The 24,133-nt window shown below is 43.0% G+C and overlaps 1 protein-coding gene across 1 annotated transcript in view; it reads right to left on the bottom strand.

Moving 5' to 3' along the window:
* Positions 1-657: 657 nt before the first annotated feature.
* The window catches only part of jmjd1ca (jumonji domain containing 1Ca), a 72,296-nt gene continuing 48,820 nt past the window's right edge, over positions 658-24,133 (bottom strand). Inside the window, exons 4-27 of the mRNA XM_053632525.1 lie at positions 17,042-17,147; positions 15,894-16,018; positions 15,637-15,774; positions 15,487-15,528; positions 15,111-15,237; positions 13,141-14,894; positions 12,305-12,459; positions 9,648-12,154; positions 8,842-9,043; positions 7,679-7,908; positions 7,289-7,441; positions 7,105-7,194; positions 6,856-6,977; positions 6,588-6,684; positions 5,904-6,067; positions 5,523-5,813; positions 5,113-5,281; positions 4,743-4,833; positions 4,230-4,360; positions 3,946-4,068; positions 3,335-3,474; positions 2,988-3,191; positions 1,920-2,051; positions 658-1,799 (exon numbers count right to left, since the gene is read on the bottom strand). Of these exons, the coding sequence (XP_053488500.1) occupies positions 1,698-1,799; positions 1,920-2,051; positions 2,988-3,191; positions 3,335-3,474; positions 3,946-4,068; positions 4,230-4,360; positions 4,743-4,833; positions 5,113-5,281; positions 5,523-5,813; positions 5,904-6,067; positions 6,588-6,684; positions 6,856-6,977; positions 7,105-7,194; positions 7,289-7,441; positions 7,679-7,908; positions 8,842-9,043; positions 9,648-12,154; positions 12,305-12,459; positions 13,141-14,894; positions 15,111-15,237; positions 15,487-15,528; positions 15,637-15,774; positions 15,894-16,018; positions 17,042-17,147 (7,395 nt within the window). The 3' untranslated portion in view covers positions 658-1,697. The remainder of the gene's footprint in view (positions 1,800-1,919; positions 2,052-2,987; positions 3,192-3,334; positions 3,475-3,945; positions 4,069-4,229; positions 4,361-4,742; positions 4,834-5,112; positions 5,282-5,522; positions 5,814-5,903; positions 6,068-6,587; positions 6,685-6,855; positions 6,978-7,104; positions 7,195-7,288; positions 7,442-7,678; positions 7,909-8,841; positions 9,044-9,647; positions 12,155-12,304; positions 12,460-13,140; positions 14,895-15,110; positions 15,238-15,486; positions 15,529-15,636; positions 15,775-15,893; positions 16,019-17,041; positions 17,148-24,133) is intronic.

Below are 24,133 nucleotides of genomic sequence, written 5' to 3'. Positions count from 1 at the left end.
AAGTTGACATTAATTATAGGTTTACTCGTTTTTGAGTTATTCATAAGAACTATATGAACTATAAGAACTATGGACTGTATTCAGAGTTGAGTTAAGCAAGAGTTACGGAATTAGTACCCAAATTGTACACATCGGTATTCAGATCTCAGATGTAAGTACAGACTGAAGTGCTTTTTATGAAATGAACTGTCCTAAAACTGAAAAAGTGTGAATCCCCTGGCTATGCTTCACAAATCCCTGGGGGTTCCCAGACCCCACTGGTACTAAAATGCATACAGGGCCATCAGTAAATTAGCAGCACTTTAAATGATGTGCATAGTAACCTGATGGAACTCCATTCATCCATTTACTGTACCGCTTATCTTACCCAGGGTTGCAGGAAGCCTGGAGTCTATCTGAGGGAACTCAGGGCACGAGACTTGGTGCCAACCCGGCGCATGGCACAATCGCACACACTCACACACTACTGACAATTTGGAAATAATACCAATAAGACTACAACACGTGTCTTTCAACTAGGGGGAGGAAACCAGAGTATGCAGAGGAAATCCCCAAAGCACAGGGAGAACATACAAACTCCACACACAGGGCGGAGTCAGGAATTGAGCCTCCAACCCCGGATGTTTAAAAAGTATATAATTTTAGATGATAAAAATCTAGATATTAATTTATTTTATTTGAATGCTGTCAAAATAACAGTTTTTGAAAAATCTGTGCTGAGTTTGATGTGCTGAGGTGATATTTTGGTTATTTGACACACAAAACTGCCACAAAATGCTGTTTTATGAAGAATACAAAACATCTGTTATTGATCGATTCCATTTTTAATGGAAAATGTAAAACATCTCTTTAGCTTCAATGTACATACAGTAGCAAACAACACATACAGCAAATAAAGCACACCATGTTATAGAAAAATCATAATTAATATATTATATATATGTATATTCTGCTATTTACATATTATTATATTTCAGCTGAAAATTTCGCAAGAACCTTTTTTAAACAAACACATCATATACTGTAAATTCCTTTATATTCTCCTTCTGCACAGTGAATACCAGCCAAACTGTTAATAATTTAATATCACCTTTAAACATAAACAATAAAAGCTAACAGCTTGGTGTTGGCAGACATAAAGGAATGCTGCTATGGTTGTGTTGGCCTAGCTGCTCTCTCGACTGTCTGAACCTCAGTAGACAGTATAGCTAACCGTTAGCAGCACAATAACTACTGATTAATAATGTCTCAGAGCATCATCTTCTGGGGAAAAAAAAGCCTTTGCTGTTGTTCTTTTGCATTGGTTATCCACAGCATACAGCATGTGAGAGCTCGAAAGTGCTGTGCTTAGCAGTTCACCTCTCTTCCTACTCAGCAACTTTGCAGCTGCCTGCTCATTAGAGAGATCCACTTCCTCTGTTCCAATGTTCAGACATGCCTCAGCCTCTCACCTCACTTCCTGGCCAAGCAGGAAGATATCAGGGTGGAGCTGAGCTCTGGAGAAGATACAGTGACAATAATCAAACAGAATATGGTGACATCATGGAGGAAGTGTTGGGTTCTTGCACGGAAGCAAAATAGTGTTTATGGTCATTGGTGTGAAATGTGCGACTCTGGAATTGGTTCGCAGAGCAATGGTTCCCTTCTGAAGATTGTCTGCACCTGGCTCCATGCTCACATAGTGAGCACGCATGCCGTCAGCATTCTTCCTCCTTCACCTCCTCTGTGCTCTGCTCTTTCAAGTGCCGGCTCAGAGCGGCCACAGCGTCCTTCACTGAGTGGTAGAAGATGTTCTTTACCTGAACAAGCAAGATGAATGCAAAGATGACTGCTTATCGCAGAATACATCCATTTTTCTTGGCTTTGCACGTCATACATGAGTAATGAGTGGAGACAGCGTCACAGGACAGTGCTGTTACCTGTAATTTGTCCTCATAATTAACTTGGTCTTTGAGAGGGCGGAGCTCCTGGGTCAGGAAATACGAGTTGTGAGCATGTTCAGGGGACACAAAGTCTACATTCACCTGAATGCAACTGTGCAAATTCATCACCTGCACATATGAGAAACAACACATAAAAATTTTATTTAAAAAAAGACAATAATGAATACTTTCAGATAAATTACTATTAAAAGTAAATTTTTCTAACACCATTGATTTTAAATCATTGATTTTCTAACACCTTTTCAATAGGTGGTGCTGAAATATTCTCATATAGTCTTATAGCTGGATATGTTCCTTCCTCTTAGAGTGCTCCTGAATGGCTCCTTTTTTTGTTTAGCATTGTAGATTAAAAAAGATGCCAAACCAGCAATAACAACACAAATTAAAGAATAATAGACACTGTGATACAGAGGTGTGCATGGGCCTGGGAATGGGATTTTTAATCACACTCATGCTCACTTCTGCAGTTAATTTTGTTTGTGCCTGCCTTCGATTTTGAACTGTTTCTGTTTCCCAAAACATAAACAAATGACTAATTTAAACCACAATGCCTCTGACCAAGATAAATCAGTTACTGAGGATGATTGAATGAATGTACTAAACCTGCTGTGCAGCACGTGCAAACACAATGCCAGGTCTAATATACGCCTACGTGATTCAATATGGCCCCTCCGTGTGTGAGATTCATATCTGACTGCCAGCTTCCACCTGCATACGAGTAAAAACCGCAATGTTTTTATTGGATCCCACAGGATCCCAGTCCTGATGCACACCTCTACTCTGGTATGTATGTACCTTTGGCAGTGCTAAATTGCATCAAATCCACACACAAAAGGTTGGGGATTCAGACTTGTTACTAGTACCACACATAAGGGACTGCAAGATCCTTATCAATGCTCTTCTACTTGTACTCTGTCGTTGTCCTTAATAAAGCATGTGAGATAATGAGAGCTAATGTGACGGAGTATGTGGAAGATGTGGAAGAGTATATGTGGAAGACTATGGAAGTATGGAAGAGTGTATGTGGAAGAGTATGTGGAAGACCTGGTGCAGAGCTCCAGCAGGAATAATCACAGTGTCTCCGTAGAACTGTAGCAGTGTGCGACTCTCCACACCGTGTTCATCCAGCAGCCTCTGCCGCAGCTTTGGGCTTAGGTACCAGCACCCCTCACGAAGAGGGTCTGCCTCACTCTCCAATTCTGCCTCAGAGTCAGCCTCAGCATCTGCCTCAGCACGCTCCACTGTTACCTACACATACACACACACACACACCCATACACAAATATATATTTAAGGATTAAGGATCACCCCAATGGATATTAACTACATGCCTACTTTATTACACACACATTAGCATCAAATCAGCACTGTTTTAATGAACAGTACCATACCGTTTGGAGGAATTCCTGGATCTTATGGAGATCTTTACTCAGGTAGATGTGCCACAGTGCGCCTGGAGTTTCATCGGGATCTCTCAGCCTCTTCTTTGCACTCTCATCTAGATCCTCTCTCTCTAAGAGCTTCAAAACTCCTGAAAGACACAAACACAGAGTTACCACAGTGATACACACTATGGGTCATGAAATCCTTTCAATGTTACAGAGTGGTGTTTTGGCCGAGAGTGGCAGAGTTACAGCGTGGCAGACTCAAATGATGTTATATACTCAAATGATGATGATCATCATAAAATGATGACATATATAAGTCTGAGTTTATTGTCAATGACTACCAACAAGGAACACGTGCCAAACGAAAAACATGAATTAATGTGGCGCACTTGCCAGCCAATTAGAAACAAGTATTTCAGTCGTCATGTTATAAACCAGAACACAGAATAATATACAGTCATATAACCCACCACTTTTGACTGGTGTGTGTTTCTAACCAAAATAACAATTATTTAACATGTTATGTAGTTATTTTATTATGATTTATCCTATACATCAAATGAATTTCAGTGCCACAATATATCCTAAGGTTGCATTCACAATTAAGGTCTAACCTGACTTGGAGAGCGCTCCATTGCCCTTGGCTACACCCACGTAGACCAGAATGCTCATAGTGTCAGAGATTTCAACATGCAGATTGCTGGTTCCAAAGTCCTGCTCTGGGCATGCTGTCACACCTGCGTATATACACACACACACACACACACACACACACACACACAGGAATATTAAAGGGACTGAGCTACTAAAAATAGACTGCTAAGCTGGATTACTAAAACAAGGACTCGGTATGACAGGTTAAGAGGAACAGTAGGAGGTAGAAGGACTAGGGGAATACCATGTGCACAGCAGAGGCGAGGACCCAGATCTGGACGGATGAAGAACGATGGAAGGCGAGAGGCCAGGTTGAGGGCGCCATCTGGACTAGTGTATTCTGGAACTGGCAAAGCCCTCATAATATCTTCATACCTAGAAAAGACAATATTGTTTTATTATCCAAGGTATGCACTACACACTTCTTCTGCATACCTACAGTAATACATTTGTTCAACATAAACTCGGCAGGTAAATACGTCATTATATCATCACAAATGACACAGGTAAAATCAGGACATTATTATTTTGTTACAATCAGACCGCACAGCTATCAAATGATTAACCGAGATCTCACTTTGGAAATGTCACAAAACGTTAGACTGTAGAATAATGAGCATAATCTTGAGCTGCATATAGGGGTGTATATTCAAATATGTTCAAGTTGTATTCAAATGAATGAAAGGTTATTCAAATTCTGTAGGCGGTGTGAATGTAAAGGGCAAGCTGAGAAAATGTACTGGTATGGAGCGCTAACCTGGATGGCATGAGTGCCAGGAACTCTTCCCCTGATGGCCAGTCCTTCAGTCTGTATACAGCAGGATCACCTTTAGCAGATTTAGTTCTCTCTGATTAAAAACAAACACATACAATATGAAAAAAAAGACAACACTGTAACTGCAGTAATCACCAACCATAGTTCTGGAGTACCTTTTGCTCTGCATACATCATTGTTTTCCCTGCTGTAATACACCTGATTCAACTAACCAGCTAATTAACATCATAGCACAACCTGCAGTACACCACACCAAGCCCCATCACCAAGACTGATATATAAATACAAACAGGCCACAAGTCAAGCGAAATGCTAGAAAATACTTGGTGAGATTTCCGTGCTGAACACTTACTTGACACGTCCTCAAATCCATCCCAGAATTCCTTGACGCAGGTGTTTATGATGCTCCCATCACGACAGTTGTAGAAATCACTGTGGAGTGCTGAGAATTCTCTGCTAAAGTGTTCTGGCTTCCACAGACTGGCATTCAGACTCTTGTGCAGGCCAGAGACCAGTACCGGCTATGGAGAAACAACATCATCAAAATCAGTCTGCACCTTTTACTAAACAGTAGCAAAACATGTTATTGGTACATTGTGTTAAGAAGACTTTATTCCATTTAGTATTCCACTTAGCCAAATGTCAGTTAAAAAGAAGGTATTTCAGTGATGTTCTCTGTCCTAAAATACACCTGCTTTTTCTTGTCTCTCTACCCAGGGACAGTTACTGCTCAAACTGCTCACACTCCTCAGTAACACAAACCTGCTCTTGTGTCCAGTTCTCTTTGAACAATCTTTGGTTGCCTAGGTGACAATGATCTTTAAGCCAAAGCAACCGGTTGTTGCCTATCCAATCATGTGGAACACTGTTATGCGGGTCAGCCGACGGGATTTGAATAGGCTTCACCTCCTCCAGCACTAGTTCTTCCTCCTCCTCTGTCAGCAAATCCTGGTTCAACCCAAGTTTGGTCATTTTTGAGGTGGGAATTTTGTTCTCTACTACTGAGGCAATAATGTCATCCAGGAGGTTGGGCATGCGTGCTTTCTGGACAGTCTAAAGCATAAGGTACAAACAAAGTAAACTAATTAACGACTTTAAGACACGACAAGAATACAAGAATGTGAGGCGGCATCAGGGTGTGACCTGATCGGTGTTGTTATAAACTGGTGCAAATGCGATTCCAGGCCCGGCGGATCCCAGCCGCAGTTTTCCAGCTGTGGATGTCAGGAGGTCACGCAAAGTGGAGCCCTGCTCTGGGCTGCCTGACTTCCTGCCCAAATTCTCCATATCATCACACTCCAGTTTTCCTAAGATACACAAAAACGTAGATCGGCACAAACAAATATTTAAGTGAAATGAGGATACTGCAGTTTCCAGTGTCACCTAACCTGAGAAAAAAATGCTTTGAACCAAATTAGGTTACATTAATTAATTTAAAAAAAAAATGCAATATTACAAGCTGCTTGATTTATTAAAGGACAATACTTGGCAAGCATGGTTAAACTAATAGCTTTGCTACTTCTAGCAGCACTGCATTTCAGACGTCTTCTCAAAAGCAGTTATCTCCTCACAGCACCCGAGTCAAAGATCCTGCCAAATCACAGTCCCTTTATATACTATAGATATGGCCATACCTGACCATCCTAAAGTTGCCACAAAGTTGAAAGTACAATTGTCTAAGATGTCATATGTATGCGGTAGCATTATAATTTCCCTTTACTGGAACTACTAGGGGAAATTAATCCCCCTCTCTCTCTTTCTCTCTCTGAAGTTTCTGTAGGCTTGGGATGCCTGTTAAGAATGGAGAATAAACAAGTCTTTACTCACCTCTTCTCTCTGTGGAGATCTTGTGAGCAGTGTTCTGTGCGCTCTTCTGCTGATTTCGCTGTTGGTTTTTCAAGTCGTACTGCCTTCTCTCAGAAAGCTGGCAACACAACACAATCATTTCACTTTTTCAGCATAAAGCATACACTGTACTGAACAGTGCAGCTAAAATTGAAACTTGAAAGCGCTGTAAGGTAAAAATGGCTCCATACAAGCCATGATTCAAGAATAAATATATGTACTAGAGAGCTCAGCAAGAAGACTCTGTCACCTGTAAGAGGCCATTGATGGTGGATCTGGAGAGGAAGGCGCTACTGCCAAAGCAAGAGCACTGAGAGGGGATGCCGTATTCTCTCCTTATAGAGTGCATGGCACTCTGTAGATCTGCTAACACTGTAGGTCATACAGAACAATTTAATATCGGCCTGACGTCTAATCAATATGACTGACAAGAACCTTACTGTAGGTCAAACTATGTACAAAGACATACACAGATGCACCAGATCCACACATCACTCACCTCTCTCTGGAACTATTTGAGTAGGCATTAGGTTCTTTAGGTCATGGGGCTGGTTTTTCACACACCTCACCCAGGCATACAGCTCTTTATCTGAGGAACACAGGAATATAGAATATACACATGTGCAATCACACAGCAAATGAGAAACACTTACAAGTAAATTTCATATAAGTGTATTTCTAACCTTTGGCACTCTTCTTCTCACGGGCTTTGTAGCAGTCCATGCACACCACAAAGCCACATTTGTGACAGGCCCAATGCATATTAAACAGAGTAGCCTCACATGCGTCACACATCTCTCTCACACCTCTCACCGCTCGCTTCCACATTACCTGGGCTACACACACACGCACACCCACAAGCACACACACACACACACAGACACAAAAGAAGGGAAAGTGGGAGGGTTGAAAAGTTCATCTTAACAGAATGAAGGAGAACAATGCTGAGTTATTATTTGCTCATATAATTCATAAATAAAATGGATTTGTTGCATTGTATGTTCACTGTAAGGTATTTTTACAAACTACAATTATAATACTATGTGCATATGTTCATGCACACACACACTCACTGTCTTTCTTGACCCATGTGATAGCAGTGTTTTCTGTCTTGACAAGCTGACAAAACTTGTCTCCTATGAGCGTGAGAATATATTTGGCGGTGTCCAGCTCCATCTCCCTTTGCTTGTCTTCCTCTTCGTCCTCAAAGCCGGCCATCCACACTCGCACTGCTTCTTCATCAGTGTCTTCAACAACAGAGAAGCCGTCCACACGCACTACTCCGTTCTTGCTGTATGACAGTCTACAGCAGAGAAGGGAGGAGGAAGCAAATACCATTACCAGAGACTTTGGTGGTAATAAATGGTTGCTATCTGGCTTGATGAACAACTAAATAAAACCCAGCCTGAGAGTGCTGAATTTTGCACTTTGTGGCAGAGTAACGCTGAATAAGAAAGAGGCTGCCAGCATGTATTCCTGGACAAAGCAATTTTAGATGGGCTCTCAGGAGCTGTTTTACAGACAATGATTAAGGTTAGTTGATTTAAAGGCACTGGATTTATAAACCTGTTCTGTTTTCATTAAAATCAGCTAGAATTCCCAATTGAGCAATGATAAATAATCATAAAAACTTAGCTTAGGGTAGAAATTAAATTAGTCACCCTTCAGCAGTTCTTTAAAGTGTAGTTTTCACTTGCCTAACTAAAATCACCATGTGTTCTGGTGGGGGGGAAAGCCGCTCAGACAAGCTATAAGTATGTAGCCACAGATCCGTTAATGAGCTAGACAGCAGGGATTGTGGAAAACTATGAGGGGGTAATTGGCAGAGGAAGAACTGATCAGCAGGGAGAATAAGGAATGAAACTGAGGTAAAATGACTCCTACCCCAGTGTTGCTGTTTTAACAATCTGGCTAACTTGGCAAGCTGAGTAATTTACAGCATGCCGTAGACCAAGCAAGGAAATCAGCGTTACCGGAGGGGTGTATGAATGCTAGGAGGAGAGAGTGCAGAACGACTGACCCTGGCAGAACAATGAGAGGTGAGTGCTGACACTGACCATCAGCAGCAGTAAATAACTCACCGAACAACACGATGAGTGAAATACTAGGCTAGCAATACTAACAGGTGAAGCTAACTCAATGCTAGCAGGTGCCAGTTCCTAGTGTTCTTTAGAAAGAATGCTAGAATGTAAGGGAGCTCCCATAATCAGCCACCCCATTCCCATTGGAGGCTTACCTGCGGAAGTAGTAGAAGCGACAGAAGACAGGTGAAATGACAGGCTCTTGGGCTTTGCGTGAGCGGTCCAATCGACATTCCCGGCATTTCTGCACATTAGCTCCAATCTCTGCACACGAGTCATCCTGCAAGAAGGCCTCGCCGCTCTGCTTCAGCTTCCTTACCTTCCTCCAGTCCTTTAGCACTGAACGAGGAATGCCGTCTGAAGGAAGAGAACCACCAGCAGCCTTGATTATCCATGTTCATTGAAGCAGCCACAAAATACAAATACTAGAATTACTATTGCAATTTATCATTCTCGCTATGGTGAAGGACTACCTTTTTTTTTTGGTCTTTCACAGGTTACACCATTGAACATTAAAGCAATGCTGCTGATGGCTGAGAAATGATAAGGTCTTTTTCTTTAAACTAAAAAAAGAATCATTCTCACAGCTGTGTTCTGTCTGCTCCTTTTATTGAATATAGGTCTCAGTGTGACAGTATGCTTAATTGATACATGCCAAAGTCAGTGGCTGAAAATCTTCCAAAAACTGCTTAAATCAATTTAAAAACTGCTTAAATCAATCTGTGCAGCACTGTACTGGATATCTGCAGCGTGGGCACAGCTAGTCAAATTTACAGGCAATAAAAATAACATTGTTAATGACAGTCATTCAACTGAAACTGTAAAAACTGTTGCATAAAACCAGCTTAAAAATTTGCTGTCATGATGATCAACCTCTCATTTCTAAAACACGTCACACACATGAGCTCTGAACAAAAGACAACAAAACAAAATAAAACAAAAAACAACAAAAGAAACTTACTGCTAGGCAGCCTGTGCTGAGATTTCTCTTTGGTAGTCTGGATTGTGCCATTAAGTTTCCCCTCATCCTCTTCTCCCTCTTCCTCTTCCCTCTCTCTCTCATTCTCACCCCTCTGCTTTTTCTGGTCATTCTGCTTCTTTTTGAATGCAGGTTTGGGCTGATGAATGCTCCCTGGGTTGGATTTGTGACACTCGCTTTCATTGCTCGAGTCCCCCCCACTCTCACTTTCAAAGCGGGACTGAAAGATCCGTTTCTCCCCGTGATTATCCTTCTCTATCTTTATGTCGGCTGGGTTTGGCTTCCTTATATTAATGCATAGTTTCTGAAAGTTAGACTTCTTACTCTGCAAGTTGCCATTTCTATCCATGGTGGGCTTTACATGTTCTAAAGTAACTTTATTATCCCCTGTGAGGGGTGTTTTTTTATCCTCTGTGTTGGACTTCCTGTCTTCAACGAGGCATTTCCTGTCTAGAGTTTTAAATTTCCTATTATCCAGAAAAAGTTCTTTGCCCTCCTGTATGGGCCATTTATCCTCCAGTCTATTCACCTCCTGTTTGATGGGCAGAGAGACAGTGGTTGTGGTGGTTAGTGTGGTACTGCCCCCTGCTGTCTCTGAGGTGACACTACCTCTGTCCTGCTCAGAGTGACGGGTAAGCCAAGCTTTTTTCAGTTTGTGGTAATTGTTCTGACCAGACTGGGCAGGTTGGTTAGTATGGGCTGACAAAGACAGAGGCTGAACTTTTGCCACTGAGCCTGGTTTGTTGGCTACAACCCCAGTGACCTCAGGGGCTAACCTGGGGTATTTGGATGGGCTAGGATTGAATATAGACTCTTTATCTTGGTCCAGAGTGTGTGCAGTGCATTTGGTATTCATACTGTGTGTAGTGCAAGTGTATCTACTCTTGGTAGGGTTCAAAGTGTCCGTAGTGTGCAGGGGCTGGACTGCATGCATATTTTGTCTTGGTTCTAAAGCAGCTAGTCCAGCTCTGCGTTTCTTTACATGGGGGATGCCTCTAGGGGGGCAACAGGAGAGATTCACTTTTGGCTGAGCTACCTTACCAACATCCTCCTTCTCCTTTTCACACTGCTCGGATACTAAGTCTATTCTTGAGTACGATGTATCTACATTAACAGAATATTTCACCCCACAATTTGAAAAATGAGTACTCATATTTTTAGCCATGTTCAAAGGTGTGTTGTCCTGTTTTAAAGCGACCATGTTAACAGGGTGTACAGTGTCGACAGGGGTCCACAGGATGCCCCTCTTACACTGAACATAGCCATCCTTCAAGTGTGTGCTTGGCAAACTTTCTAATGTTCGCATATGGTCACACTGAACTTGGGAAAGCAACCTTTCAGTGATGGTGTGGTTCACAGGTGTGTGCATGTAACCAGAAGAACGAACAATAACAGAAGCAGTGGCAGCCTGTGTGTTCACCAATCCTCCATTGGGCGTGTGACCGCTTACCACTCTTTCTCGGTTGTGCACAACACCACCCCTCTGCAAATCATAACCTTTGTTTACGATGGATATTGGCTCAGGAGCCACCCTCTTTCCAGCAACCGCTCCGTGTCTGAGCTCGGGCATCAATGTGGGCGGCCTGTGTTGATTCTGACCTTTTCCCGATAAGCCCATTGGCTGGATGGGTGTCAGGGTAGGTGGTGACAACCTACCTTGCCCTGCCTCTTTAGACATCACAATGGGTAAGGCTGGGGGGTGGAATATGGGGGCCCTGTGCAGTGAGGGTACAACACGAGAAGAAGAAGAAGAAGAAGAACAAGAAGAGACAGAAATGAGAGAAGTGGAGGAGCCGTTTCTCTCCATGCTACTGACTTCCAATGGGTCTGTGGAGATAGCTTTTGAGATCAACTGTTCTGTAATCTTGCCCAGGAGACCTTCCTCTTTCTCAGGGTTGCGCTTGATGAGGGGTGGAGGTCTAGCCTTAGCTGTGCTTTGTGTACTAGGTGAAGAGAGGACGGAGGCAGCGGTGTTTGGGGAACTCAGTCTCTCGTACAGCTCCTTGCTGGGTGGAGCTCTACGTGCAGAAGCCTTGTTCTCCACACTGCCAGCTGCTGGGGTGTAGTAGCTATTCTGCGTGAGTGTCGGTGAAGGCTGGGCTGACTGCAACCTGGGAGGCACGCTATGTCTGAACATGTGCATCTCTCTCTCACGCTGTTGCTCTTTCTCTCTCTCTTTGAAATGTAGTGAAGGAGTAGGGCTTTTAGGATAGGGTTCTCTGTCTGAGCTGAGTTTGGCTGTGAATGGTGCTACTTCAATGCTCTCCTGCAGAATGCGCCGGCTCTCCTCCTGGTAACAGCTGGTGCGGTCACCTGTGAGGTCATACACCAACTGGGACTGTTTGGAACGAGCAGAAGGTGACTCTGTGACTGTGGAGTGGGATGTGTGTCCATTCTTTCCCACTACTGCCCTAATACGCTCCTGTTCCGCCTTCAGCGGTACGTGGATGGGGCTTTGTGTCTCTGTAAAAGCCCTCCTCTCTGGTTCCCTAGAAACCGGAAAAATAGGCAGAAATGTACTTTGGCAGAAAAGCACTTAACACTGTTGTTAAACTGGAAAGTCATACCTATCATTCCAGACCTGATTAGTAGGGCTATTAGTATAATGTGTGTAGTAGAATGTATGAGTGTGTACTCACTCTGTGCTTTTAGAGGTAGGGGTGCTGGGCTGGGCACTCCTGGATGGTCTCTGGGGTTCAGCGCTTGAGGGCCGTACAGGCAGGGGGAGTCGCAAACCCTGACTTTCTGCACTGGTTACAGGAGACGTCTGAGGGACCCAGGGGCTAGGTGTGTTCTGTGAACACACAGACAGTTAGACAAACAGACACACAGACACACACACACACACACACACACACACACAAGCACGATTCATATAAATACATTTATAATACTCCAGAAACAAAGCCTATTGCAGTTTTAGGACTGCCTACTTTCACAGGAAGAGGCCCCTGGTTTGACCAGAGAAAGTGAGTTCTATAAATGAAACATACCATGGGTCACAAACATCTCTTGAGTATCAGACAAAACTACTCAATCATAGAGGAATATCTAGTTCTACCTGCAGGGCTTTTTACTTTTTTCTCCACATCTTTTTTTTTTTTTTTTTTATATTCTGTAGCTACCTTAGGGTTGTAACCCCAACAACCTAAAGCAACATCCTAACTACAATACCTAAACAGTATTTGGAATTGAAAATAAAAATGACATCCAACCATGCTGATAAATCCTTTTAGTGTCATTATAAGCAGTAATACACATAACATATAATATATTGTGGCAATCAACAGGTAATATGATGCATTTATGATAGAACATGGTACAAAGCTTATGAAATCAATGCAACCTGTTCAATCTCTTTATAGATGCCTCACCTCATTCATGGAACTCTATCCTACTCTTTCACCCCCAATATATCATACTATTTTGATATAATCTTTAGCACAATAGTAAATGGTCTTGAATGAACCCTTACCCTCCGCAGGCTAGCCTCAGACATGCTTGCAGTCTCTGGGGGTGTCCACTTGGACCCTGGTATTCCTAGACCGTAGCCATGTACCCCATTAGGAAAAGGGGGCCAGAGGACTGGGTACAGGCCCATTGGTGCCAGGGAAGCAGTTCCTGGTCCCTGGCCCAGGAGAGACTGGGTCGCCTGCAGAGCCAATGGGTGGTGGGGGAGACCCAGAGGCCCCAGCCGAGCATGTCCAGCCAGGAGTGCTGAGGGTGGGGGCAAACCAGGCAGGAGAGAAGGAAGCAGGTGAGGGTGGGGGATGGAGGGGTGAGTAGAGCACAAAGGAGACTGGGAAGGGAGGGGAAGAGGTGACAGGTGTGCAGCAGGACTCATGATCTTGGTGTGGGACGTTGTGGAGGTAAGGCCGGGGGAGCTAGAGGAGGGAGATGGGCTCTTCAGATGGTGTTTTGAATGGAGGTTGGGTGGGGTGTGTGGGGGTTGGACATAAGTAGAACGGCTCTCCAGTTCTCTTCTCACAAGTGCTGGGTCTCGATAGACTGTGAAAGGCTCATTTCTGTCAATGATCAGTGGACTCTTAGTTGGTTTATCGGTAGAAGGCATGTGATTAGGGTTATGGGCAATATTCTGAGGGGGGGTCCTTGACTGAGCCTGTGTATCTGTTTTGCTAGGAGAGGGTGCATTATGTTGATGAAGGGTTGGGGTAGAGGTCGCTTTGGAACCATGTGTGCTTTTAAAGCCAATGAGAACTTTATCTGTACTGACTTTTGAGGGCAAACTGTGCTCTTCAAATTTGGCAGCTTGAGGAGAGGCATTGCACTTCTGCCTGGTAACCTCTATAATCTCTGGTGGCTTGGAAATCACCTCAAGAGAGGAGCAAGGACTTAGGCGTACAGTGGTCTTGTGGGTAATTTCTGAGACAAGAGCAGCATCATGTCTAGGACTAGTAGCTCCAGGAGACTGACTTGACTTAACTACTTTAGCAGCATCTACCTTTGTATTGCAAAGCACAGTGGGAGAGTGAGTCAAAGCTACTCTCGGCTCTTCTTCCACTGTTTCTGCTGAGTCACAACTGGGTGTAATGACTTCTGGGCATGTCAAAGCAGAAATCCTGACCTCTGGGTCACCCGGTGGAATCTCCTGCTCACCCTCAACCCCCTCGCACTCTGGTGGTGACGTGTGCAACAACACACATGCAGTCTCCAAGGAAACCAGCTGCTCATTCTCTTGGGATGCCAGTAGGGCAGAGACAGCTTCACAGTCTTCTTGCGATGCACCTTCGCTCTGTTCTTCCATCTCCATCACTCCATCTCCCGGTTCCATCTCTGCTTTATCACTGCCCAGTCCCATAGTGCACTGTAGTGAACTGACTGTTTGGTACACTCCATTGCAGGGTGTGTTGGTTAAATGACCCTGCAAGGGCATGACTTTCCCTACTCTCTGGCATTCATTCTCTGCTAATTGTCTAGAAGAAAGTTCTATGCTTTTGGGAGACGAGTGAGCCTTCAGGTCATGTCCTAAATTTGCTGCAGGATTGTTGACTGTCTTGCAGTCAGGTGACTTCTTTAAAGATTTTCTCTGTAGGTTTTTTGAGTCCAAGATGCTGCCCTCCGAATCACTGCACTCTGACTGGTCAGAGCCACTGTTACCTTTCGGCCTCTTCAACCCAGCACTTCTACTGTCCATTTTGTCCTGCTCTTCCATATCCACTGCTTTCCTCCTCTTCCTCTCGCTATGGTTGATCCTACTCTTTGAGGAATCTAGAAATAAGTAAAAGGAATAAAGTAATAAAACTAGAAATAATAGGTGTGCAGAGGACTCTACAGGAAGGAGTCTATTTCAGGCACCAGACACTGATTGCTGAATGAGAATGCCCTCTCCCTAAAGAGCTAATGTAATAAATCTAAATGCAGCAAAATGGAATTCAAACAGTGAGGGAGCTGTTAATATCAGCTTAATGTATGGCTGCACCTCACCTGCTCTCGCTTCATCAGCTCCACTCTCCTCCCTCATCCCGTCTGTGTTTTCCTCTGTCAGACTGCAGTTGGAGTTCTCTCTGCACAGCTCTGTCTGTTTCCTCTGCACTGGCCCCAAGCTACACACCTGCAGGAGAGAGCAGGAGAGAGCAGGAGGGAGGAGGAGAGAGGAGGGAGGAGGAGCGATAAGTGTATGCATGAGCGTGGGTGTGTGTTTATAGTACAGTCAATAAATCATAAGCTCTGTGTGTGTGTATCTGTGATCTGTGTATGTGAGTTATAAAGTATCAAATTACTTACTGTATTTGTGTGTTTGTGTGTGTGTGTGCGTGTGTGTGTGCGTGTGTGTGTGTGTGTGTATACACGTGTGTGATACCTGGTCTGTTTCTGTACTGTTTCTTGACCTGTTTCCTGCATTCTGGAGGAAGATTAAAAGACAGCAAGAAAACACAAGTGAACACTACAAATACTCACCGACTTAAACACATACACTAAAAAAACAAACAAACAAGAGTATTTTACTCACCAGGGTGATCCTGCTGATCTTGTTAGTGTGAGGTTTGCAATTTGTTGTGCCATTTTCTTCCACTAATAACAACTGGCTAATGTCATCCAGAACCAGCACATGCACGAGCGCTGGGTCCACACTCAGAGGCTCTTCTACCTACAAGGACAGGATCAGATAGAAGGATGTGAATGACACATAGCATAGCACACTTCACTCCACCATACATAATCTGCAATTGCTTGGTCAAGCACAGGAAACAGCGTGTATGTTCGCACCTGGTTGCTCAGGACTGTCATGGTTCTGCTGTTTTGATCATGATGGCTGACAATACCATGGAGCCACTGAGGTTTGGAATCAGGTCTGAACACCTTTACCCTGAGGCCCTTCACACTGCCGTGTCCTGTATAACACATATAACAACTGTCAAACTCAAAACAAAGAAGCTTTTTTTCCCCCCTACCAGATTGTAAAAAGTATGCTGAATTTGGTTACTTTGCTTGCCAGAATACCAAGAGCTCTGAATCGGTACACATGTGGGTAATGTTACATTTGTGTAGATCTGTTAATGGTCCACGGTCATCATCACAGAACCATCTTCACATGAGTCACCAAAAAAACCACCACAAAAAAACCAAACAAACCTGGGGCTACAACCAAAATCACATGCCATCATACTAGTTAGTATATTAAAATAGTCTGACATAGTTATCACATTACAAATTGGCACGCTATTTTGAACGATATCATGCCCAAATAATTCAACTCGGCCCAGCAATCTTTAACACTAGCGTCTTGTAAGTTTCCCACTGAGTAGAATAGAAAACACAGGGAAGTTCTTTTTGGTCGGCTATATCAGTATTAAACCAAATGCTGGGTAAAAGGCAAATCTAGGCAAATCAAAGTAAGCAAACTCTTCCATTGTTGCTACTGTGGTTATTGTACTGGCACTGTTTGGCAAATGATTTGATCACCCTACAACCTCCAGGAAACGTCTCCTATGTTCACAGGTACCATTATGTGATGGGAAATAAAAACACCCAGGAATCAGATTAGTAACTATAAAGCATCATACTGCACAGTCCTGTTGAAAAGTGGCATTTAACAAAACAATATACCGTCTAACAATATGCTGAACAACAGAACTCAGATTGGAGTGCAATGAATTTCAATGTAACCATGTCAAATCTTCAGATCGTACACACAAGTAAGAAAAATACAAATAAAAGCAGACTGAGCAAGAAAATACACATCTGATAGAAGGGGCTCATGGTCAGCTTTGTAATGAACTAACAGTGTGAGTAAACATTAAAAGGAAAACTCAACTCAACAGAAAGCCTGACAACACATTCCAAGTGCTTTGTCAGCTGAGGGATTTGAAGAGCTTCCTCATTTTCCAGCGACAGAAGAAAGTGGAATAGATTACCTAGCTGAAGAATGTGCTGGAACTGCCGATGTCTGAGCCAAGCCTGGAGCTGCTCATGGCTTGAAAGATCTTCTCTCAGCAGTGAGCTCCCGCCATCCACTCCCCCCTGCACGCACACACACACACACACACACACACACACACACACACACAAACACACACAGAGTTAGCATGAGAGTGTGATTCTTAAAGGCTAGTAAATAAGTAGGAGTGATGGACATACACAAAAGAGCTGCAGACAGTGGAAGAGAAAGAGAACCAGAGAGACTGGTAGAGACAAGAACGAAGTGAGATATACATATATGTACATTCATATAGTGACACACACTCAAATGCAGTCACACGATATTACTCATCCAGATAGAGACACACCCCCTCTCTGTGTGCACACACACACACACACACACACACACATGTACATGCACACATGTACACACAGATTTAGAGTTGAGAGCTACAAGTTATGTAAGAGAAGCTGGAGTACAGATAAATTTAGTGAACTCTTGCTGAACTACTGTATCCTGGGTTGTTTATTTAAGAGTCACACACACACACTCACACACACAAAATACAGAAATGACCAATAACCATCACACAAAGACACACATTATGCCTATTTTCACACTCACACACACTAAACAAAGACAGCATACAGTATCTTTCATCACCCTGAACAACTCAAATGACTTCCCCTTGTAGTATATCACTAAACTCCCTCCCCCTCTCCCCTCCCTTTCTCTCTCTCCCCCCTCCCTCTCTCCCTCTCTCTCTCGGCGTCTGTTTCTCTCCATCTCTCTTGCCATCAAGCATGCACACACACACACACACACGCACACACAGGATTAAGGTTGATCCCTCTCACTTGGAAAGGTCACGTCTAAGCTAGGTCTTAACACTATTAGCTGTGCAGAGAGTGTAAAATGTGTGTGACGGCACAGAGATGCATGGCTGCCTTTGTTTTAGTAGTCAAATGCTGGCCATCAGCCTTCTCCCTTTCTCATTCTCTTAGGTGTTTTTGGCTTTCCGGCTTTCATTCCTGTACTCGGAATGTGCATGTGTAGAGTGTCAGGTGTGCATAGTCAGATTCCTTCCATTGCTGACACATGACCGAACCCATTAACTTGTCAAAGATTAAAACACTCCCTGCCTTACACCTAAACACACATTATAGTTAATTACAGCAGGCCTAACGCATGATAATGGCTGTTTTCTCATCTGTCCTCAATAAAAGGCAGTTCACAATTTGGACCAGTGAAGGCATTATGGGTTTTAATAATAATAATAATAATAATAATAATAATAATAATCACATTGAGAATAGTAATATAAGAAGAAGCTGTACATGTTCTGCTAGAAAAAATTTAAGTCTGCCAGCCTTATGAAAAGTATGAAGTAAATTAAACAACATAATTCTTAGGACATGCCATGCTGCTTGTTAGATAAACACAGTATTTAATATAATCCTGATGGGGAATTCAGAGCGTAGATCCAACTTCACAGCGTGTTCCTTCCTAAAACAAAACACACACTGCAGGACCACATGACCTCCCCAAAATGACTTGTTTGATTGAATCATCCTAATGATCATTATGACACTGTTAATTAACTATTACCACTGATCAGTGCATTTCTGTTATGAGCTAATTATTTCATTTTGGATGCCATAACAATATCAGAGCTCGGCGAAAGAGCTGATATCCAATACTGACATCCCTGCAATCAGGGCCTGGAGCTATCTATAGGCAGAGTAGGCAACTGCCTAGGACCTCGGGCTTGGAGGCGGGGCCTCCATAACGGTAACATCCTTACGTGCTAGTCCAACAATCAGGATAGGCAGCAAATGACTAGGCTCTTTGTCCATTGGATATAGATGAACTGTCACTCACCTGTAGTGACACCAATTAATGTCACCGTTTCAAAGTGGGTCCCACCCTCTGAATGTATCAAGAGATAGGCTACGATCAACAAAATGCAAAAATGCGACTATTCTGCAGCTGACTGACTTTAAGTTAGTGACTTTATGATGGCGCCGAAACGAGTACATCCTTTAGGGGCTGCTGAGCGAAAGGCTAAACAGCCATGCAAAGATAGTGCCGCTCATAATGCAGGTATGTAAGCTGTCATCATCCATATTGGAGTGATTTTAATGTATTCTAAATAAAATTGTTCTGTTGATCAGCGTCATGTCGGGATAGATCATTTGCAGGTTTATTCTGAGTTCAAAAGAGGGCGAGCGCCATCGATACATCGAGACTGTCGCTTTGAATTCGTGTATACAATGACATCGCATCGGGAGCTGACTTGCAACATACTAAAATAAAAGTAAAAAAGTTTGTATTCAAAGTCAAAGAGCAAACACACTAGAGCATTTTTTAATGTGTCAAAACAAGTACATCAACTGTCTGTATGTATTCTAAATTCTGCTGATGTTTACATTACTGCTCTACTGTAGTACTTCATTTTAGTTTTCAAATCATAAATACTGTTATATTTATTGAAAAATAAGCATACAATTTTATGAAGAAATTAACTATTCTTTCTGCTTAGTTGTTTATTGCTTTCACTTCCACTAGCAGTTGATTTGTGTATATAGTGCATATTTAAGGTATTGCACTACAACACATAATATAACTATATTTATAGTCTATATTGGTTCAATAGGAGGGGGCAATCCTGTCCATACCCAGCTAGGAAAAAATGATAAAGGCACTGAAGTTCATTTACTGAAGTGGTGTCCAACAAGTGTTCATCTGTAATTATTTGTTGGCAATGTAATATTGTCTTGTATTTTTTTCTACTTTTTATTTTACTGTACAGAGTAGGCAAAACTGTTCGTTATCCCAAATAGTGGGAGGGAAAGGTAGGGGAGGAGGGGAGCGTGGGGCAACAGAAAATTTGCCTAGGGCCTCCAAATGTCTAGAACCGACCCTGCCTGCAGTAACCAAGCCTACTTGCTAAATATACGCTAATTCAAATGTAATTCATCAAGAAGGGTTAGGAATCTTAGAGAGACAAAATCTGTGTGGCATCAATCAACATCACACTCATTCATAGCATAAAATACGTCAGGGCATTGAATCGGAAAATCTGTCGAATCTGATCCGGTGCTAATCCAGCATTTTAGTCTGATAGTGATACTCAATCAGGTCAGAGCATGCCTAATTTCAGCAGGAATACACAGTTGCAGTACAATTCCCCTGGAAGCTGCTACATTTTGTCAGCCTGATCGATGAGAGATCTCACAGAACATCAGTGACAGTACCAGAGACTGGACAGACAGACACATAGACACACACACACACACACACACACACACACACTTGTCTTACTATCTTTGTGAGCACCTTCCATTAACATTAATGTTGCAAGTAATACTAACTCTATCCTTAAACGCAGTAACTAAAAGGAGAAAAACAAGCTGAAGCAGTTTTTCTTGTGGGGACCAGCCAAAATCCAACTAATATTCCTATCATTGTGGGGACATTCAGTGCCTACCAAGATATAAAAACATGCCCACCCACTCCAAGGTTATATATCTTTAACGAAAACTATCACGAACACTAAAACTGTGAGTGAAAAAACATTTTCATTAACTGAAATAAAAATAAGAATGTGAGTTTCCAAAGAAACGAAAACTAAACTGCAGCTATAACCTCCACCTGCAGTACAAATGAAAACTAAATAGAATTTCAGAGAAGAAAACTTACGTTTTTGCATTTTAAACGACGGCTGATCTGACTTTAGAACAGAGGGTGACCGAATCATAAATGACCGAATTTCAGCGAAATTCAACATTATTGATAGATTTTTGTAGCTTGTTAGATATTAGATACTTTTGGCTCTTAATAAAAAAATAAGCTGAAGGAGATTTCCTCGTGGGGACCAGCCAAATGCCAACTGATATTCTTATCATCGTGGGGACATTTGGTGCCCACAAAGATATAAAAACTTACACACACACACACGCGCACGCGCACGCACACACAAATACACAAAAGCAAACAGCCATGCCCAAATGCACACAAACAAGCGCACACACACACCGCAGGAGAATTCCTTGGCTTCATTAGAGAAGCTCTGGCAGGGAACGCAGAGACTTGATTGGGATGCAGTGGGCATAGAGCTAAATGAAATGCGTTAAGCGGGGCTGTTGTGATTAACTGACTGCTGAGGCCAAAATTGTGATGTCGATTAATAAGTGATTAAGTGAGTGACCCTTAGAGCAAACCACCCAAAATTAAAGGCAAATTAGAAAAAGACTGTATCCTTCTCTTCTACTACAACTTGTTTTTGTTTATAGTTAAACTGCGGCAGGCTGGAGCACATAATCCGCTACACACTAATGTGTATTATTTTCATCTTTAATGTGCACCAACAACATGTAGTTCGATGCCACGTGTAACATGAAAGCATCATCGAGGCAAGCTTTCCAAAAGAGGCATAAATCCCTGAATGATTAAGGAATTTGTGCAGCCTAGTTCGACAGGTGAAACGTGTGCTTGTTTGTGTTTAATGGGCTCTAATAATCTGAGTGCATGTGTGTGTATGTGTATGTGTGCGTGCGTGAGAGAGAGAGAGAGAGAGAGAGAGAGAGAGAGAGCGCAAGCAAGAGAGCGAGCAGCCATCTCTGATTCCTATCTGACCTTGTATATGAGACACACGGGTATGTGAGAGACTGGGAGAGTGGAGAAGACTATATACAGAGAGAGAGAGACAGAGAGAGGAAAGAAAGATAGGGAGGGGAGAGGGGGAGTGTGTATATGTGTGTGTGTGTGTGTGTGTGTGTGTGTGTTTTACTCATCTGTGCCTCAGTTCTCAGGACGAAGGGAAGACATGATTTATTCATTTACCCGCAGGCAGGTTTTGATCTCTCTCTCTTTCACACACACACACACACACACACACCACACTTTCTCTCATTCGCTCCCTCTCACACACATCTCCCTCCCTTTTTCATTCTGTCTCTCTACCTCTCCACCCTACTGTTTCTGTGCCTCTCTCACCTCTCACTCTATTTCTCTCTCTGACACCCACACACATACATACACACACACTGCTTCAGTGGCTTTTAGGAGGAAAGGGAGGGGATAAGAACAGATGAGAAATAAGAGGATAAATAATTGTGTAGTGTGTGTGTGTGTGTGTGTGTGTGTGTGTGTGAGAGTGTGTGTGTGGTGGGTTAGGGGAAAGGGGCTGGGGCTGCAGGGCGGGGGGGGGATGTGTGAGCAGGGTAAGGGACGAGAAGAGCTAGCGATGATTGTAAGGTTAATTAGTGTTAATGAATATGTTACATCTTTTGATTCAGTTGACTGTTAGAAAAAAACCCCCAAAACTCTGAATTCTGAAATAAATTTCCTTAACTGATTAATTTCTGTAACTGATGCATGCTTTCACACACACGCGCGCACACACACGCTCTCTCTCTCTCTCTCTCTCACACACACACAAATTGTACACACATTTGTTTTCTCTCACTCTCTCTCTTTTTGTCACTGTTATTTGTACATAAATACACACACACACACACACACACACACACACACACGTTTGTGTGCTTCTCTACTCCTAATGATCCATTCTAATGCACTCTCATTATCTCAGCCCGCACACACACACACACATACACAGTTGTAAGATAAACACGCAACTGCTGACAGCCTGAGTGAACACACCTTCCTCCCCTCCCCACCTGACTCACTACACACACACTCCAGCGCTTCAGTCTGGAATTAATCACTCTGACAGAGTGGGAGAACGGTTCCCAGTATCAGCCCTGTTCTGTACATGGAACAATGTGTGCAATAATCGATGGTGGTTTTCAACTAACAGTGATGGTAAACTTCGAATACATCATCACCTTAAAGCAGTAGTGTGTGTATAGGAACTGTCTTTATCTGCTGCATCACTAGCTAATGTGTGATTAGCAAAAGCAAGAAGTGCAACATTTTTCCTTCTAGTGAGGAAACTCATTTCACCAATTCACTTATAATGGAAGTCTGAAGGCAGCCATCGTTAATAAACATTTGTGTGTCATCTAGTTTTGTAGAACACTGTCATGAATTATTTTCAATCCATCCATCCATTTTCTGTACCACTTATCCTACACAGGGTCGCAGGGGAGCCTGGATCCTATCCCAAGGCGTGGGACACCCTGAACAGGTGGCACATTCACACACTACGGACAATTTAGACACGCCAATCATCCTACAACACATGTCTTTGGACTGGGGGAGGAAACCGGAGTACCAGGAGGAAACCCCTGAAGCACGGGGAGAGCATGCAAACTCTGAGCACACAGGGCGGAGGTGGGATGCGAACCCCCAACCCCAGAGGTGCGAGGCAAACATGCAAAACACTAAGCCACTGCGCCCCTCCCCTCCACTCCCCTCCCTCCCCCCACCATGAATTATTAAGTATTTGTTTGTTGACTTGGTCACAGGGAAGAATTTATGCATATGTGCTAACCTCAGGATAAATAAATCAGAGTTAAAACACTGTTGGCGTTTCTGAGTGATGCAACGGAAAAGCATTCACCAACATCATAAGAGATATCAAGACGAGATATCAAGTGAATCTGCTTTCTATCAATGATATTATGCAGCACAAATATTAACGCAGAAGTCAAGTACAAATCTGCAGTTCTTTCCAGACCATCAATTTCTGATCATTTGACTACAGATGCCTGCAGGTTACATGCTGTATTAAACACTGGTTCTGCGCATAAAAACACCCAGACGACCATGAAAAGGATCAATGTGCCTCACAGGATGCAAATACCTGCTGGCACAGTCGGGTTCAGGTGGGGTTATTCGTGCTGTAAAAATGATTATTTGCTTGTGGAGTGCAGCACGTGTCACAAAACAGTAGGAGATACAATAAGCTTCAGTCTGCTGAGGCAGAATCACTACAATATATCAGCTGAATGTTTACTGACTGATTACATGGAGGAAAGAACAGACTGCAGTTGTTGCTAAAATGTAATAAATGCAACTGCTCCAAAATGTCCTGATTGATGGTGTATTCCACTGCATAGGTAGTCATAGGGTTTTGTTTTTTTAATCACAAATAATCTGAATACTCCTGACTGTGCCA

The sequence above is a fragment of the Ictalurus furcatus genome, chromosome 9, assembly GCF_023375685.1.
Source record: "Ictalurus furcatus strain D&B chromosome 9, Billie_1.0, whole genome shotgun sequence".
NCBI classification, from domain to species: domain Eukaryota; kingdom Metazoa; phylum Chordata; class Actinopteri; order Siluriformes; family Ictaluridae; genus Ictalurus; species Ictalurus furcatus.
This window is presented reverse-complemented; position numbering and strand designations above follow the sequence as displayed.